Genomic DNA, 18,430 nt, shown 5'->3' with positions numbered 1-18,430 from the left:
AACCCACAAATTAACTCTAAATTTACCAGTAAGATTAGCAAAAAATTACCCAAATTTAAACTTAATTCTAAATCTGAAACTTATTTTAAATTTACTAGCAGAGCTGTAACCCCAACCACTGTCATCAGTGTTTTGTATTCCCCTTCTGAAAACAAAAATGGCCTAGCTTTGAGTGGCGCTACAGGAAGAGTCAGGGGAACACATAAATCATTAGAATAGATCTTCTGAGCACCATGGATATCTGAACCAAATTTCAGGGCAATCCATCCATAAATTAGTGACATTTCACTAAAAACCAAAAATGTTAACCTGCTGGTGATGCTAGCGGTAAAGTCAGCAACGTCACTGACCACAGTCAGTAGGATTCATCCTCTGGGGACCATGAAGCAGAAAATGGGAATATTCAAGTAGCTACAAGTATCTCAAAAATGTACTTAAAGGACCAGTGTGTAGGATTTAGTGGTATCTAGCAGTGAGGTAACAGATTGCAACCAACTGAATACTGCTTGCTTCACCCTCTCCTTCAAAGCATGTAGGAGAACCTACGGTGGTCGCAAAACTAAATCTTACACACTGGTCCTTTTAATGCAGCACTAGAGTAAATGTAGGCTACTTTTATATCTTCTACTGAGATTTCATTTAAAATTAACATCTCGGAATGAAAATAACCTTAATTTGTGAGGACTGGGGAAAATAGTGGAATGAAGTATAGTTCTGCAAGTACACTTCTGCAATAGTGAAAAATGCATCATGATGTCATTAAAGCTCTTCATACAATTTTTGCTAAACTGACCAAAAGAAGTCTGAAAAATAAAGTGTAATATACCAATATGTTAATGTATACATGTAGTTTGTGCTTGGTGAGGTTACTGTCAGCTCTGTGTTCAGTGGTCTGTGTCAGAGTCTCTTCCTCTTCAGCAGCTGCAGTCGGTTCCTGCTGTAACAGCTCAGTGTCTCTGCAGTCTGACTGAGGGAGGTTTTTATACGACGACAAATCACTGTGTGAACACCCAAGGACTGTGGTAACTCTGACAGTAATAAACTGCTGCATCTTCAGTCTGAACTCCAATGATGGTCAATGTGAAGTCAGAGCTACGTCCACTGCCACTAAACCGAGCTGGTGTTCCTGAGTGACTTGTGCTGACATGTCTTATTAGGAGCTTTATAGGCTGTCCAGATTTCTGTTGATACCAGAACATATGCTCACCGTGAGCAAAGGTGGAATGAACAGCTTGGTTGGTCTTACAGGTGAGAGTGACAGTGGATCCTGGAGTAGATGTCACTACTGGAGGCTGAGTCACCGTCACCTGACCGCTGCATCCTGCAGACAAAAACAAATCATTCATTTATCAGCAGAAATAAATGAGAGAAAAGGCAGCACATCATGTTTGAAATGTTGCTGAGTGAATGAACCTGTGAAACAGCAGCAGGCCAGCGTCCAGATGAGGATGGTGATGAGAGTCATGGTGGTTGTGGTTTCTGCTGTGTTGACTGACAGATCTGAGTGCTGCAGTGTTGAACTCACAGGACTATAAACCTTCTCAGTTCACTGCAGATCAGCTGACGATGCAAAGCCTCCTCTCTATGGAAATGATTTCTCTGCTCTCAACAGACTGAAGGCAATGTGGGACACAAAATCAGGAGGAATACTGCTGGATTAACAAAATCTATGGTATTATTGTGATGGGAAAAAATAGATTAGAAATAGAATTGAGGATGTTCAACGTTTGGATTAAAATGGTGTCACTGTGGTTGGTATGACATGTCTATTTCTTTTCCTATATTTACCTATAGGGTACATTATACATTTCAAAGCTTCTTGTTATAGACTTGTAAGTCAAGATTTTTTGAAAAAAACTTTTCCTTTTCTTTACAGTCAAATACGTTAAGTAAAATAAGTTTATAAATATAATAATTATAAATATATTAAAGTGGAACTTAATAATTAACAGTTAAAAGTTACAATAAAATAATTTAAATGATCTTGATTCATGAAGAAATTTGAAGCCACATGAGTTAAATTTTTTTGTACAATGAATCAATTATTAATTATGCAGTTTTACCTGAAAAAAAGAGTTTTCAGTGGATAAAAGCTTGTTCACAGTGCAGGAGGTTTTTGTACGGCCACTTAATGAGTTTGTATCACTGTGGTGGACTTTTGGTGGAGGAACCAAACTCATCATTGACTGTAAGTACCAGAGATTTTTATTTTCTACAACATAAAATAATATAATACATTTTGCATGATAATGTGATAAAACAAGACATTATTTTGGCTAATTTACATGTTGTGGATAATTTTTAACATTTATGAAGTTCAGCTAAGAGGAGTAAGAAATTCAATGGTTTTATAACTTCAGCTGATACTCCTCTCTGTGGAAAAAGAAACGGTTTGGATTGATCATGTAAATATTAACATCACTATTGCTTTTTATGTGGAGTTACTGAAGTTGATATTACATAGTATCGTGAAAAAGGAAAGAATACATGTTTTTATCATGATAAAAAAAAACTTGAACAATCAATTTTGTGAATATGTGATTAGGCAACATTTGTCTCTCTTTCCAACTGAGCCGAATGTGATTTGGCGTCATTAGATGTATCTCTGCAGTCTGACTGAGGGAGGTTTTTGTACGACGACAAATCACTGTGGGAACACTCCACCACTGTGGTAACTCTGACAGTAATAAACTGCTGCATCTTCAGTCTGAACTCCACTGATGGTCAAAGTGAAGTCAGAGCTGCATCCACTGCCACTAAACCGAGCTGGTGTTTCTGATTCACGTGTGCTCACAAATTTTATTAGAAGCTTTGGAGGCTGTCCAGATTTCTGTTGATACCAGTGCATATAGTCATCTCCTTCACTGTCTCTGTAAACAGCTTGGTTGGTCTTACAGGTGAGAGTGACAGTGGATCCTGGAGTAGATGTCACTACTGGAGGCTGAGTCACCGTCACCTGACCGCTGCATCCTGCAGACAAAAACAACTCATTCATTTATCAGCAGAACTAAATGAGAGAAAAGGCAGCACATCATGTTTGAAATGCTGCTGAGTGAATGAACTTCCTGTCTGGAAATGATGCTGCTTCTTTGACAGAGATCTCGATGAAGCTACAGAGCTCCTCTGTTCAGATATTTCTGCAATTTTCACAGCTCTCTACTCAGTGTTTTAGTGTGCATGTTGCTTTCTAATACTGATCTTCTGCATATTCTTCTTATGTTAATTACTTTTCAAATTAAACTGATTATTGGTAGTTTCACTCCAAGAGAATCTCAATCATCAAAAATGTGGCATGAACATTAAACCATCATTAGATAAAACTGTGGATTATAATGAGTCAGTGTCTTTGTATTTCTTTTAGAATATATTCATTATGAAAAACATTGTCAGTATCATACCTGACATTATCCTATACCTGATAGTACAGGAGATGGTTGTATATGTATTACTTTGAATAGAAAATTCTCCATTTTGAGAATGACATCATTTGGATTTTCAAAATGAAGAGTAATAAATTGTGAATTTTAGTTTCTGCTTGGACTGTTGTTACATTAAATTGTTTTGTGCAGCTATCAGTAGCGACACTGTTAAATATTTTTGATATCAGTGTCTGTAGTCCAACAAGAATTTCATTTCCCTGCTTACTCATAAAAAGACTGAATAAACTGATGAGATTATAAGTCTAAAATTGTGTCTGGAAGAGCGTCTGTGAGTTTGTTTCAGTTTTATTTAGATTCATTGTGGTTCTGCTTGATGACTCTTGTGTTGTGTTCACTGGACCAGTTATCCTCATCACAGTCTCTACACCAACCCTCTGCACCTGCAGCAGGCCGTTTTCACTTCAGTCAAACTGAAGGAGGTTTTTGTACGGCTCTAAATCACTGTGTGAACACTCCACCACCATGGTCACCCAGACAGTAGTAATCTCCAGCATCTTCAGCCTGAACACCACTGATGGTCAGAGTGTAGTGAGAACCAGATCTACTGCCACTGAATCGAGACGGAGTTCCAGAGAAGAGAGTTGATGTACTGTATATAAGAAGTTTGGGAGCCTGTCCAGGTTTCTGAAGGTACCAACTGAGATCAGCACCAATATTTGAACTCCCTGTGGCGCTGATGGTCACAGTCCCTCCAAGACTAACAGACTTGGATTTGTCAGCCTGAGTCAGAAAATTGTTGGCAGAAGACTCTGAAATGAGAAAAGAAAAATATTAAGGAGAAATGTTTACCAGCCGAGGGAGAAGCAGTTCAGGTTATAGTAGAAGACAGTAATAAACACATTTAAACAAATGTAAAAAGGGATTGCACAGACTGGATTTACACCAAACATTTTTTTAAACTTCTCACCCTGACTCAGAAAACCCAACATGACAAGCAGAGTTATTGACAACATCGTCCTGATGAAGCTTTCAGTGTGAGTGCATGAAAACAGTTCAGACTCTCTGTGACATGAGAACTTAAACTCTGAGGAGCAGTGATGCATAAAATTCATGCAAAATATATTTAAGAAGGCAAACACACACCTGTTCTTGTGAAACTGAAAAAGCAGAGGTGAGGTGGAGTGAGAGTTCTTCATCTTGAGGATCATTCGGCCAATTAAAGTCCATGTAGAAAAGTTTGACTTCATGCTCCTTTTCATCGTGCTTTTCTTCATTGTAAACACTCTCCTTTTTATTTCTTTATCTGCTCACGTACCTTTGTCCTCATTAACAGGTCTATAGCGCCCCCTGCTGGCAAACTGTGTAGACACTGAACTCACTTAAAAGTGATTTTTGATTGATTTAGAATTTCTTCATTAATTTCATTGTCATGTATGTCATTCTTATTTTCCAGATCCAGGTGTTGCATTTAGGATAATGAGATGTAAATGTCATGGTTTGGGTCTTGAGTTCAGTCATTTCCTGTTTTATTTTGTAATGCTCACCTCTGTTTTCAACTTTACTTCCTGCCTTTGTGTCTTTTTCCTCCAGTTTTGATTGTCCGTAGTGCCCCCTGATTATTGTTTCACAGTGTGTCTGCCAGTTCATTGTTGCGTCCTCACCCTGCGTTTGTAGTATTTTACCTGTGTCCACAGTTTGTCTTCTCCTCTGCCACCTGCTGTCAGGTTGTCTGTTTTGTTGGAATCAGTTTTTCTTATTAAAACTCTCCAACTGTAACAGTAAACCCATCTGACCTCAGTGTATTTAGTTTAGAGCCCTCTGTGTTTCAGCTGACCATCCCAAATACCTGAACTTTCTCGCCACACTAAACAGCAACATCAAGAAAAGATTCTTCTTTAAATAAAGTATTACAATGTTGAGAAATATGTAATCAAAATGAAAGAAAATAAAAATATATAAAATATGCCAATATATTAGTGTGAATCTGTAGTTTGTGCTTGGTGAGGTTACTGTCAGCTGTGTGTTCAGTGGTCTGTGTCAGAGTCTCTTCCTCTTCAGCAGCTGCAGTCGGTTCCTGCTGTAACAGCTCAGTGTCTCTGCAGTCTGACTGAGGGAGGTTTTTGTACGACGACAAATCACTGTGTGAACACATCAGCACTGTTTATTACATGAATACTCTTACAGTAATAAACTGCTGCATCTTCAGTCTGAACTCCAGTGATGGTCAATGTGAAGTCAGAGCTGCTTCCACTGCCACTAAACCGAGCTGGTGTTCCTGAATGACTTATGCTGACATGTCTTATTAGGAGCTTTGGAGGCTGTCCAGATTTCTGTTGATACCAGAACATACACTGGCCATCACTACCACACCCTGCAACAGCTTGGTTGGTCTTACAGGTGAGAGTGACAGTGGATCCTGGAGTAGATGTCACTACTGGAGGCTGAGTCACCGTCACCTGACCGCTGCATCCTGCAGACAAAAACAACTCATTCATTTATCAGCAGAAATAAATGAGAGAAAAGACAGCACATCATGTTTGAAATGTTGCTGAGTGAATGAACCTGTGAAACAGCAGCAGGCCAGCGTCCAGATGAGGATGGTGATGAGAGTCATGGTGGTTGTGGTTTCTGCTGTGTTGACTGACAGATCTGAGTCCTGCAGTGTTGAACTCACAGAACTATAAACCTTCTCAGTTCACTGCAGATCAGCTGACGATGCAAAACCTCCTCTCTATGGAAATGATTTCTCTGCTCTCAACAGACTGAAGGCAACGTGGGACACAAAATCAGGAGGAATACTGCTTGGATTAACAAAATCTATGATCTTAATGGAATAGAAGAAAACATTTATATTAGAAGTGCAGTTGAGGATTTAAGGATAAGTTTGTGTCCACTGTGGTTGGTATGATATATCTGTTTGTCTGCCTTTAATTTACTTACAGGGTTTAACTGTAGATAAATAACATATTTCAGTTCTGCTTAATATGAGTTTTGAAATTATTGTCATCAAAAAACATCATTTAATCATGTATCAACTGATATAAAACTGAGACTGTAATAGTTTCTCTGTCAGACAGCTCTGTGACATAAGATCTTAAACTCAGAGGAGCAGCGATGCAAAAAAGTCCTGTCCTTGTGAAACTGAAAGGGAGAGATGAGGTGGAGTGACTACAGGTTACATCTTCCTGTGGACTTATTAAGCACATGTAGAAACTTCAGACTTAATGTTCCTCATCTCTCTGCTGTTTCCCAAAGGCCTTTGTGTTCATAAATAGATGCAGGCTGCCCTCTGCTGGCACTCCAGCTTCACAACATCTTCATATTGACATGAGATTAATTTTGTAATTTTCGGTCATTCACTACTTTCATGATCATGTATGTCAATCTGTCAATCCAGAGGCTTCAGCAGTGATATTAGGAAAAATTAACTATACATTCAAACAGAGACCATGAATGCAACCTAACCTTATTGTTCTCAGGCATTTATTTTCAGAAATTAATTTTTTTTACCCTGGTTACCATTAGCACTCATAGGCCTTAATGTGTTATTTACAGCAGAGTATATTAGTAACTTCTGGGTCCTATCAACGTTTCCTACCATCACTCTTTTGGTATACAGGTATATAAATTAACTTTGAATTCTAAACTTTTAAGCCAATATGTACAATAAGTCCTTAAAGTGCTCAGAAAAAAATGGTAATTTAACATCTACAGGTCTATCAAAACTAAACAGGCTCCATCTGCTGATGAAGATCATGTGATGTGATCATAAGGTCTAGAACAGCTACTAAATGGACCATGAGGATAGATGGTTTGGTAGGTATACTGCTTTTAAAACAAACAAAACAGCATATTAGATATTTTTTGTAAACTGGTGATTTGTTTACATTTATATTGCTGGTTGTTTTTTTTCTTTCAAGATTATACACCAACTGTTACCATTTTTAAAGCTATTAATATATTTATCTACTATTTAGCAATTTGTTTGTGACTTAACACGAGGTAGATGTTTTACAACCCCCAACATTTATCATAAATCCCAGATCTTATCCCATTTCAATATATTTAAACAATACTAAATGTAAAGGTTTATATATATTTTATATATACTATACTATACTATACTATACTATACTATACTATACTATACTATACTATATATATTATACTATACTGTGACTAACTTCATCACAACTGAGCAATCTCCGTCTGCTGAGGAAGACCATGAGATGCAATAGAAAACCCTGGAAAAAAGTAGTAAGTGGATCTTGAGTTAGGATTTTCTAAAACATTGCAGCTGTACAGTCTCCTTAACAAATACTAGGCCAGTGCAACATTTTAAACAATTTTTACCAAAAAAACATGGAACCTAAATTGAAAGTAGTGGTGGTGGTTTTGGTGGTTGAATGTAAGAAGTACATTTATTCAAGTACTGTACAATTCAGAGGAAAATATTATACTTTTTAATCCACTACACTTTTTTGATGGCTATACTCACTTAGTTTCTTTGTAGATTAAGATTATGCAGTTTAAACATGATAATTGTAATAAAATATGATGATGCAAATGTATAGATTACATTCAAATACTACTTTTAGTACATTTGGACATGAGCTTTACTTCCATTTTTTTTTTTTTTTGCGGTTTCACAGAATCCAATGCTGCATGAGTCAAAATATATCAGTAATTGTAAAATTAACCCATTTTCCCCTACAAATGTTTGTATTCTTTTCTTCTGACCTTATCCACAACCCAATGTAGAAGTAGCCCTTTCCCTTTGCCACAAACTGGACTTGCACATTTGATGAAGAAAAAAATACAGAAATGACCATAAAGCTTTGGTCAAAGGAAAACATTTCATTATCTAATCAGCATATGTTTGAGGATTTAGTAGGGGAAATGCTGTTAAAAAAGTAGTCACATGCCCTGATATATTTCTGTACCAGAACAGTGAGTCTGTAAGTCAAGACTTCTGAAACACGTCATCAATTCAAAATAATGCTTATAAGCAATATCAAACAATAAGTATGTTTTTAGCTGTTAAAAAGGGCTCCAGGACTTCAAACTGAACTTCTTCCACCATTATGCTCAGCACAAACCGTTGTTTAATCACCTGCAGCAGTAAACGTTACTCACCGGAGCTCTGTGATTGGTCAGCGGGCGACTTTCAAACTCCTCCCTCACTGCCACCGCAACTCGGCGGTGTCAGCAGACTGTCATCCAGCGGCAAGTTTTCGGGCAAATTATCAAATCAAGGTTAGTAAAATAACCCCTTGTTTTTATTACAAATACCTCAAACATTGACACGTTTAACATTTATTCTGTTTCTGTGCGGTTTGTGTCGGCCACAGGCTCAGTAAAGCCCGAAAATGAGTCAGTTTAAGGAGCGCTTCGTGACTCTGCTCCATGAGAAGAACTTTGTGACAGATCAGTTGGCAACGCTGGAACAAAAAACGGGAGTGAAGAGAGAGTATATCTCATTGGGTATGTTGACGGCTCGTAGAAAGAAATGAAGAGCTAGCGAGTTAAACATTCTTAAATGCTTCAATGTACTTTAAAATACTGGAGATAATAATGAACTTGCTTAGGGATTTAACCTCCAAAAACTAGCTACATTCTTCATGTTTAGCTAGCAAACAAGCCAACATTAGCTCTTTTAGCTGATAAGTTGCCATTCAAACTGCAACTGGCACGGTTGTGGTCACACTGTTGCATGAGTACTTGACTTTTCAGAGTGGTTTCATATCCTGTGGCACTGTTAGCTGGCTCATTTTATTACTTTTCGAATACCAAAGTTCATCCAACTCAGACCTTTATGCTACATTGCAAGATTAGAGTTGATATATTATCCTCCTTACACCCACCTATTTCACACTATTGCTGTTGAAATGAACTGCTTCTAATATTCCAGGGCCACCACCAGCTGGTCCTAGGGGTATTTTTATCACATCCTGAAATATCCCGTGCAAGGCAGATATGGAAGGAGATTCTCGGATGACTGGTTATTCAACTGCAGGCTGCTCAAAGTTAGCTTTTAGGAGTTGTATTTTGACACTTCTCTGTTGTCAGTTTGCACAGTAGATGTCAATAAAGGCAAGGTCTGTCTATGATGCCACTCAGCAACAGGAAACTCATTAGCCAGGGTGACCTACATTCAAACCCACTGTCTTTACTCAAAATGTATCTACACAGATGTGTGTTCACAACATAACGTGGGTATGCATTTAAACAACCAATTTCAAGGTCACAGAGGATGTGAATGTTTGTGGAGGTTGAATGATGCGTGATATCAGACCTGGATCACCAACATGTTTGAATGTTTGTTATTGATATTTGAAAGTAAAAAAATAAAATAAATCAACAATACATCAGCAACATTTTTTAACATAAACACAAAACATTTTTGGTAAGGATCCTTTAAATTTGTTTATGAAAGAACTGTGACCAAGATATGTACTGAGCGAGACACTGAACAGCTGAAAAATAAACATATAAATTGTGGACAAGCTATGTAATGCAAACACACTCTAAATAAGAGCTAAAAATGATCAGTCGATTAATTGATTAGTCGATCGACAATTTTAATAGTGGATGAATCGTTTGAGTAATGTTTTAAGCAAATTGGAAACCGTTCATTCAAGATTTGCTGTTTTTCTCTGTTTTTTATGATTATAAATGTATTATCTTTGAACTGTTGGTTGTACAAATTAATACATTCGAAGATGTCAGCTTGGACTCTGGGAAACCATGATAAACATTTTTTACTATTTTCTGACATTTAATAGAACAAACGATTAATCAAGAAAATAATTGGCAGACCAGTCGATAATGAAAATAATTGTTAGTTGCAGCCCTGTTCTAAACTTCCCCAAACATATCTTTGGCATTTCTGTTTTGTAATTTGTTGTTGCTTATCCGCTGACATTTCCTATGATGCTGATGTATTTGTGATAAGCTAATATGGGCCGATATACAAGTCAGACAATTTATCAGTCTGGCTCTACCTAACATCAACCCCTCTGAAGTGTCAGTTGAGTAAAAGAGGACTATTAAAATGATCAGATGATCAGAAAACGTCAGTTTACCAGATTCAGTTGGTGTCAGTTAAAGCTCAGTAAGATTTGCATTTAAATACTTCCATGTTTTTGTCCCCCACACACACACCACCAAACTACCTTGCAAAACAAATACTGAGGATTGTATGCAAATACCCCTTGGCTCACCTCTACCCTTCATTTAGCAGAAGGTAGAACCAGACAGAACAGCCAAATTATACCATGACCTGTCTTTGCCCAACTGTCTTGTTAGTGAGGCAACAGCCATTCATTTGATACTTTGGACACATTGTAGGCTTGTTATAAAAGTGTACACTGATAATGGGTTGCATACAAGAAGTTCTTTCCTGTTGGCTCACTGTAACATTATGTTGTACTTGGCCTTGATCCAGTCGAACGGAGGTGTCCCTTAAAGTGTCCTCTGTTTAGCTGAGAAACATCTCAAGTTCATGCTGACTCTTGTGACACTCTGTAGTGTGAAGACTAATGTGCTGACTGGAGTAAGGAGGTCTCATTTCTACCGTGTTAGCTTCATGTTTTTAAAGCCAACTTCAACCCCTCACCCATTGTACTCTTAACAATAGGTTTTTGTGACGATTTGATGAAGAAGAACTGGATTTTCAGCTGAATTACAACTCCTGCAATTCCAATGACTAGTTTGAGTCATACATTACAGGATTACACAACTGTGTAATGGTTTTTGTGCCCTTCCAGAGAAGGACATGTGTTTTCATTTAAGGCTGTTGTTATGTCATGTCACATGGTTGCATTGTTAATTTTCTTAGAGAAGTTCAAGTATTGCTTACTCACAGTACAGAGCCAGATGGCATGCCGGTTTGGAAATGTTTTTTGCAGTCAAAAGGATCCTGCAATTTAGCAGCATTTTATTATTCATAACTAACTAATTATTAAAAGTGTCAATTTATGATTTCCCTATGCAAAGCGCTGCTGTCCAGATAGGAGTGTCATGTTAGCTGCTCTCTTCCATTTCAACCAGTTCTTCCAGTTTTGTCTTCATTGGAGAGAGATGAGCAGACTGGGAAATTCATGGATATTTGTATATCCATTTGTATTGAGCTGGGACAAACAAATGAGACTAAAGAGCAGGCAATGGTTAGAACAGTATCAAAAGCTTTTAGTGCTTTAGATACTGTGTGAATTCATTATGTTTATGGCATTTATGGCAGTTGAATTTTATATCAACAGTTGAGTTTTGCATAAGTTTGAATGATATATGGCAGCTGCTTGAGAGTTAGACCTTTTATTCCTCTTGTCCTGTTTTGCCTTAAACCTGTTTCCAGATTTGCATGAAAACATAATTCCCACAGACACAAAAACTCTGAAAAAGATCTGGGATTAGAAATTGTTTTATTGGCCTGGGGACTAGGGAGTGTTTTGAAGAAGATGCAAAACTATAATTGAGTGTTAAGAAAATCTGTGCATTTTGAGTGATATTATCCTTTTTGAAAATCTAAGAAAAAAACATGACTAATTTGGTGAAATCAATCACTAAGGGAAGAAATGAATAGGCTAAAATGGCTGGTCAGACTGCAGTGTATTTGCTTTGAAGTCAGCATAATGCTGCCAGCTAACCAGCAAGCTGTTTAAGCTTCTGTGAGATTAATCAATGCAGCCAACTTGCTATTGTTAAAAGAAAGCAGCATACAGTTAATTTCATATAAAGCCTGTTTTCCCTGCAGATTTTTTAGCCCTGTAAAGCAAAATATCCCATACACTCAGTGGCCACTTTAATAGGTACAATCTATTGCAATTCAAAACAACAGCTCTGCCATAAATTCTACCTTTACCAAGTTTATAATGTTCAGTTTTTGTTGATGTTGGCTGAAATGTGTACATTCAAGGATGTGTTTGTTATTGAGGTCATAGTTAAAGGTGGTGTTGTACATTATATTGAGAGATGTTTCTAATTTTTTGTCCTCCCTATTTACATACATGAGGGGGCCAAAATATTAGAAACACCTATGAATATAATGCAGTTCAGTACAACACCACCACTAACTATGACCTCAGTGCTAAAACCTATAGTTGAATTAACACCTTTATGACATTGTCAACAAAAACTGAATACTATATGCATCATACAAGTAGACTTTATGGCAAAATAATTGCAGATTAATGTTCTATCAATTGCTTAATTGATTAACTGACCAGTCATTTCAACTCTAAATGAAACTATTACTTTAAGTACAGTAAACGTATATAGCCTACATTATATGTGGAAATTGCTTTTTGCATTTAAAGGCATCTATTAAGATTGCTTTGTACATTACACATACACTGCAGTAGGTTGTTTTAAGTTATGGAAAACCAATGGCATTTGTGGAATCTCTCACATACATATAGGTATATATACTCACATGATCGTGTGAGCTCTGTGGTGTATCAAAAGTCAACTCTTCCACTGACTGGATTTGAATATCAGTGTTTGACTTGTGTTTAGTGCTCCACCTAATCCCGGTACTGTGCTGTCCTGACATCCTGCTATAAGACGCACTCTGTTAACAACAAATGAATGTGGCTTAACATTAGATGTGTTTGTAAGTAACTGGATAACCCCACCCTCCCCCTCCTGTCCCGCCTTATGCTCTCACATCACTGCTGCCTCTTGTCTCCCTTTTCAGGTGTTCTGAGTTTTGTTGGGCTGTATCTTCTGTTTGGATATGGAGCCTCACTGCTCTGCAACCTGATTGGCTTTGCCTATCCAGCATATTTCTCGTATGTATAAAGCTAAGCTTATTTCAGTAAATGCCAAAACGACACAATATGTAGAAAATTAAAGCTTATAGAATATGCAAATGATAATATTATATATAATTAGTTTATTTTAATACAAAATTCAGTGCCAACCAGCAGACATTTTGATTTGTCTTAGCAATAAAAGCACAGGTTTATATATAATTATGGCTCTGTCCAGTCAGTCAGTATGTGCAATACCAGAGCTTTGGAAGTGAGTGACACATCTTAATGGAATGCAGCCATTGTTCATTTTTAAATGTCATTGATTACACCTGTGCTTTTCCTGCTACAACATGTCAAAATGTGTGCTGTGAAAAAGACCCATTTTGCTTTTAGTATTATGACTGAAAATGGATCTTACTTTTATTTAATTTTAATTTCTTTACTTTATGGATTACTGACATTGACTGTTTTAGGTTTAATTGTTGTTTGTTATGTTCAAGTAAAAGTTAGAAGACTAAGATTTCAAGTCTGTCTTTACACAATACTCACATTGAAAGATTGACTGATCACTGTATTAATTCATCCTCTCCTTACTGGCTGGAAAGTGATCTCTTCCCAGTGGTCTTTTTTTTTTGTTTTTTGTACAAAATAGTTTCTTTGCGTTACTATTTCTCCACTGTGGCTCAGCAAGGAAAACCCTATCAGAGAAATTTAAAAAAAAGTGTTGTACTAAAATGACTCCAACTTTGGAAAATACCCACTTTATTTGCCTAACTCTGATTACTGAAGCGTCATATTGGCTTTAGCTGAACATCTGAATGCTTTTTGCACAGAACAAGGACTGTGGATTTTGTCCCCCATTACTTGCATTGGAGCTGTGATAGGACGGGATTATGTTACAGCCAGTATGGAGAAGAGGAATGATTACAGTGGCCAATAAGTCTTTCAATGTTCATATGGGCATATTGGGTGTTGTACTGTAAGACACTAAGTACAACACTCACGGCCATATAAATCTGAACCTATCCTTTAAGTGGTGCTTAGAGGTACCCTGTCGATTTTTTTGTATTGTAAACAAACAGGTTTTTAAACATTCATTGTTCTTCACCAAATCACATTGTGTGTATCCTTCATGCCTAACGAACATGTTGAGTACATTTCCTACCTCCCATTAAAAAAATTTAGAAAGCCCTTTCTTGAATGATTTTAATGAGCATCCTCGAGTGAGATGCTGGCACTTTAATCAAAACCTCACTCTGCAGTGCCGTTCTCAAAAATTCCACAGCATACCTTTAAGTGCACCTTGCAGTTCAGACTCAGTGATTTTTGATATTTATGTACTGTTTTTTTCGTGACCTCATCAGTCTCCTGAATCAAACCTTTCTTCCTCTTCAATCAGTATTAAGGCCATCGAGAGCAATATTAAGGAGGATGACACACAGTGGCTGACCTACTGGGTTGTTTATGGTCTCTTCAGCATCGTCGAGGCCTTCTCTGACATCTTCCTCTTCTGGTTCCCCTTTTACTATGCTGGCAAGGTAGGCTGACCTTTTTAGTTTGAAGGGTGTTTTTGTATAGGTGATATTTGGTACAATTTTTTAAAATACTTTTTATTTGACTATTTTCACTCTTAAGCTCTTCTGCATGAAGATGTTAACTGACCAAAGTCTGCTTTCACTGTGAAACCGCAGTCACATGAGGGTTGATGTTTTTAGGCCTCTCTACATTGTAACTTACCAACAGCGCACTCTTGTGGACACGTCCTGTAATGGCACAATAAGGACAGTAGTGTATGCTGTGTCCCAACTCCATATAATTATAAGCAGGTTTTGATTATGTAGTGTGTTCACACTGGAAAAGTGAGAAAATTAAGTATACTCAGAAAAGTCCGTATGCAGACTAAAAAGACACTTGATTTTTGAGTGTACTGTACTGTTGACTTTGTTGACTCAGTGCATTGTACAAAAGAAAGAGGAGCTGCTCACAGTAGCAAAACATAAAAATGAATTGCAAATGGTGGTGAGACAACAAGTATGTTGTAAAACTAATATAGTATATTGATTGTAAAACATGTTATTCCTGTACTAACTAAAAACGATATACTATAAAGATTAGTATAGACTATACTATACATGTTTTACACAATTAGTATGTAGAATGGAATTTGGACAGAACAGTCCCCATCAATTACAGAAGATGTATTTCTCACCATTTCATGCCCCTTTTGACCTGAGAGATGGGTTTGTCATAATAAGTTGAGTAAAGTTGTAACTTATGTTATGAGACAAAGTGACCCCACATATCAGAAAGCCCTGCTTCAACTATGAAAAAGTCACTTCACTATCTATTGTTCTGGCCTAATTACCATGATCAACATTGCTTGCCTTCATTAAAATGGTTTGATTTCAATGAATAAACTTAATCCTGGAAAAATAGGATTAATAAACAATGCCTCATACTGTGGTAAATTAATTTAGGCCTGTTATGTAACAAAACAACAATACAACATCACACATTTCAGCAAAATGCCAACACTTCTCTTGTTCAATGCACAAGGTTGTGCATTTTAGGGCTTTTTTAGTTTTGCTATTAATTGATTTATCAGTCACCCTCTAAAATGTCAGAAAATATTGAAAAATGATCACAATTTCCTAAAACCCATGGTGACGACTTCAAATTGCTTGTTTTTGTCCAACTAACAGTCTAAAACCCAAAGTTACTTAAAGAACCAGAATATTAGTCACTTTGGACAGGAAGTTCAACAGCAGCATTATATCTAAAGATCTGCCTTCTGCTCTCTCCTCAGTGTTTGTTCCTGATATGGTGCATGGCTCCGGTGACGTGGAACGGTTCTGACATCTTGTACAAGCGTGTTATCCGGCCATTTTTCTTGAAACACCAGGCTACCATGGACAATGTGGTCAGCGATCTGAGTGCCAAGGCTAAGACCATAACTGAGACCGTCACAAAGGAGGGTGAGACAACTACAGTATACATGCAAGTACAGCCACATTCATATACTGTATGTACTGCAGCAACATATTCTCACAGCAGACAAACTTCTGTGTCACCTCACATAAGGCTGGGCAATATCACCTGAAATCAGTATCACAATTAATTGCCACATTTACCTCGGTAATTAATAAACTATATCTCAGTCCTCACGGTGAATCTCAATGACTCAGAGTAATATTTATGTAACATATTCAGTAGTTAAGAACATTTTTAGGTATATGCTAAAACAGGAAAATCAAAGTAAAATAGGCTCTAGGCTATTTTACATCTCTTGTGACTATCAAAGCAAGAATAATTAAGTATTAGATTTGAATAACACTATTAAAGCCAGATGTTTTAGGGTATGGTGTGAAAATATTTTAACAAAAAACTTGTGTAATAGACTGCTGCATCTGACATGACTTGCTTCAGCCTCCAGACTGTGGTCTAGAGACACTCCTTTACTGTTCCAGGGCTCAGTTGTAGCTAACTTTGGGAACTCTGCTTGGTTTTTGAAAAGCTGTAGCATTCATTTGTAATAAACTGTAGCTCATACCTGTCATTCACCGTTATATTCACGGTGTAGTGCTAACCTGACTCCGCTTCGACAGCTAGCACACCTGGCTCCCTGAGTGCAACCACACCGTCTTTCTCAGTGTGCTGCGCCACGCCGATATTTTCGTCTGTATCGTGTGCCCACGTGACAGACAAGGCATGTGGGCCCACGTGATTGTTGGTACCTGTTCTTTCTCATCTGCACCCTCCCCCAGCTGCTTTTCGTCAATGTTGGAGTGTTGTTGTTTTTTTTTTCTTTTTGAGTTAGACCAGGCATGCATAATTGCATCACTTAAAACAGCTAGCTGGAACAATACCAACTTCCCTTATGAAATGAACCCACACAGCAAACTCTGGCTGGTTTTGTTCTTAAGCCTATAGGGTTTCGTTGTACTTTCGGGTGCAGTAGAGGAGTAGGCGGCAGCCTGTATGAAGGAATGAATTTATCAAACTTAGTGACATGACTGAACTTAGCTCGGTTAGAGTCATAATATCTGTCAGAATTTTTTTTTAATAATTGCCCAGCCCTAACCTCACACTGTAAAAATACATCCTCAAATACAATAATCGTTTGCATCTTTGAATCTTTTTTACCTTTCTGCAAAATATAGTGTTTTTTTCCTTCTGTCTTTGTTCCATCAGCTGTTAACCGGGCCCTTAACCATGACAAGGACCAGTGAGAGACAAGGGAAGGCTTTGTGTATGTGCACATATGTGTGTTTGGGTACTTGAAAGACTTTGTGTGTGTCATCCTCCCTCCTCCATGACGAATGATGAACCACCCCGTCATGTGGTGAACTGAAGCTTCACACTCTTAAAAATAAATAAAAGCTTGTTTGTGCATTCACATCAGTTTACTGCCATCAGTACTGCGAAGACAATTGGTGAAACTGTGGCCTTTTATGTGATCTTATTTTCATTGTTGTTCTAGTGTGACAAAATAAGTGGAAAGAAATACATTGATAGCAAAAATTCTGATTGTGTGCCTGCAGGTTTCAGTAAGATTGGCAGTGAAGTCAATATTATTATGTCTAATTGAGCCATTTGTGACCAGAAAACTGAGACTGAGACTGAGTAACATAACGGTTATAAAAGCAGGTTGTCTTCAAATGTGTCCATAAACAGCATTTTCTAACATTGTTAACAAAACTGGACCTTTTACATGTCATTAATGTCTTCTTGCTCTTAAAAGCCATACTATTGCATGTGCCAAGCAGCATTTAAAGTCTGTTTGAGCTATTGGGAAGGTTTTCAATCTAAGTTAACTGGGTGACTTCTGCCTTTTCATATGTCTTAATTTATCATATCATAATGTTGAAACAATAAAATTGGGACCCTAATGGACTGAAGAACAGTGTCTTCCTTTCTGGCTTTAAACTTTCAGATTTATTTCTGTCTTCTGGTGCCCTTTCTCCAAGCGGTGTCATTCCTCACAAAGTGGGAAATTGGATTTTATTTGGTCCAAATTACAATGTTCACACACCAGTGATTTCTGTAATTGTTTTTTTTTTTTTTTTGTAGCAGCAGCAAGTCAGGGAAATTATATTTCTGGATCCATAACCTCTGCACATTTAGTTGTAGTTCATTTTGCAGCACCAAATGTTTTCTTTATCTGCAGTAATAGTAAATAGTGCCTAAATAGCTCGCTCTGTCTTGGGAAACATTAAACGTTTCAGTTACCATTTTCCAAATTGTTATTTATCCCTTTAAATAATGATTACCTCAAATTCTTTGAAACATCTCTAA

At 37.3% G+C, this 18,430-nt stretch overlaps 1 protein-coding gene and 3 gene segments (V, D, J or C); 2 read left to right on the top strand and 2 right to left on the bottom strand.

The window, feature by feature from the left end:
* The window catches only part of LOC122862387, a 38,466-nt gene extending 36,228 nt beyond the window's left edge, over positions 1–2,238 (top strand). Inside the window, 1 exon segment of the V gene segment in view lies at positions 2,151–2,238. Coding sequence covers positions 2,151–2,223 — 73 coding nt within the window.
* Positions 1–4,440, bottom strand: part of LOC122862379 — a 48,497-nt gene extending 44,057 nt beyond the window's left edge. Inside the window, 2 exon segments of the V gene segment in view lie at positions 3,889–4,189; positions 4,348–4,440. Coding sequence covers positions 3,889–4,189; positions 4,348–4,393 — 347 coding nt within the window.
* The window catches only part of LOC122862382, a 41,577-nt gene extending 35,232 nt beyond the window's left edge, over positions 1–6,345 (bottom strand). Inside the window, 2 exon segments of the V gene segment in view lie at positions 5,529–5,850; positions 5,943–6,345. Coding sequence covers positions 5,529–5,850; positions 5,943–5,994 — 374 coding nt within the window.
* A 2,138-nt stretch (positions 6,346–8,483) lies between these two features.
* zgc:101744 (Receptor expression-enhancing protein 6-like) lies at positions 8,484–18,024 on the top strand. 2 transcript variants are annotated; one of them, XM_044167849.1, is made up of 6 exons: positions 8,484–8,636; positions 8,732–8,864; positions 13,078–13,171; positions 14,535–14,673; positions 15,942–16,132; positions 17,327–18,024. In XM_044167849.1, the coding sequence occupies exons 2-6, from the start codon at positions 8,750–8,752 to the stop codon at positions 17,331–17,333; spliced, it is 546 nt and encodes a 181-aa protein (XP_044023784.1). In that variant the 5' UTR covers positions 8,484–8,636; positions 8,732–8,749; the 3' UTR covers positions 17,334–18,024. The 2 variants fall into 2 exon arrangements, with proteins under 2 accessions (XP_044023784.1, XP_044023783.1); XM_044167848.1 differs by having other exon boundaries at positions 8,485–8,636; positions 15,942–16,110.
* Positions 18,025–18,430: the final 406 nt, after the last annotated feature.

This window comes from Siniperca chuatsi, linkage group LG15 (assembly GCF_020085105.1).
Source record: "Siniperca chuatsi isolate FFG_IHB_CAS linkage group LG15, ASM2008510v1, whole genome shotgun sequence".
Lineage (NCBI taxonomy): Eukaryota > Metazoa > Chordata > Actinopteri > Centrarchiformes > Sinipercidae > Siniperca > Siniperca chuatsi.
Note: the sequence above shows the minus strand (reverse complement) of the source record. Positions and strands in the feature narration are given on the sequence as shown.

Bases quoted from the DNA above. Each gene is read 5' to 3' on its own strand.
- zgc:101744 (XM_044167848.1), top strand. From the start codon at position 8,750: ATGAGTCAGTTTAAGGAGCGCTTCGTGACTCTGCTCCATGAGAAGAAC. The intron at 13,172-14,534 runs GTATGTATAAAG...CTCTTCAATCAG, and splicing joins GCCTATCCAGCATATTTCTC to TATTAAGGCCATCGAGAGCA. The intron at 16,111-17,326 runs GTGAGACAACTA...TTGTTCCATCAG, and splicing joins TGAGACCGTCACAAAGGAGG to CTGTTAACCGGGCCCTTAAC.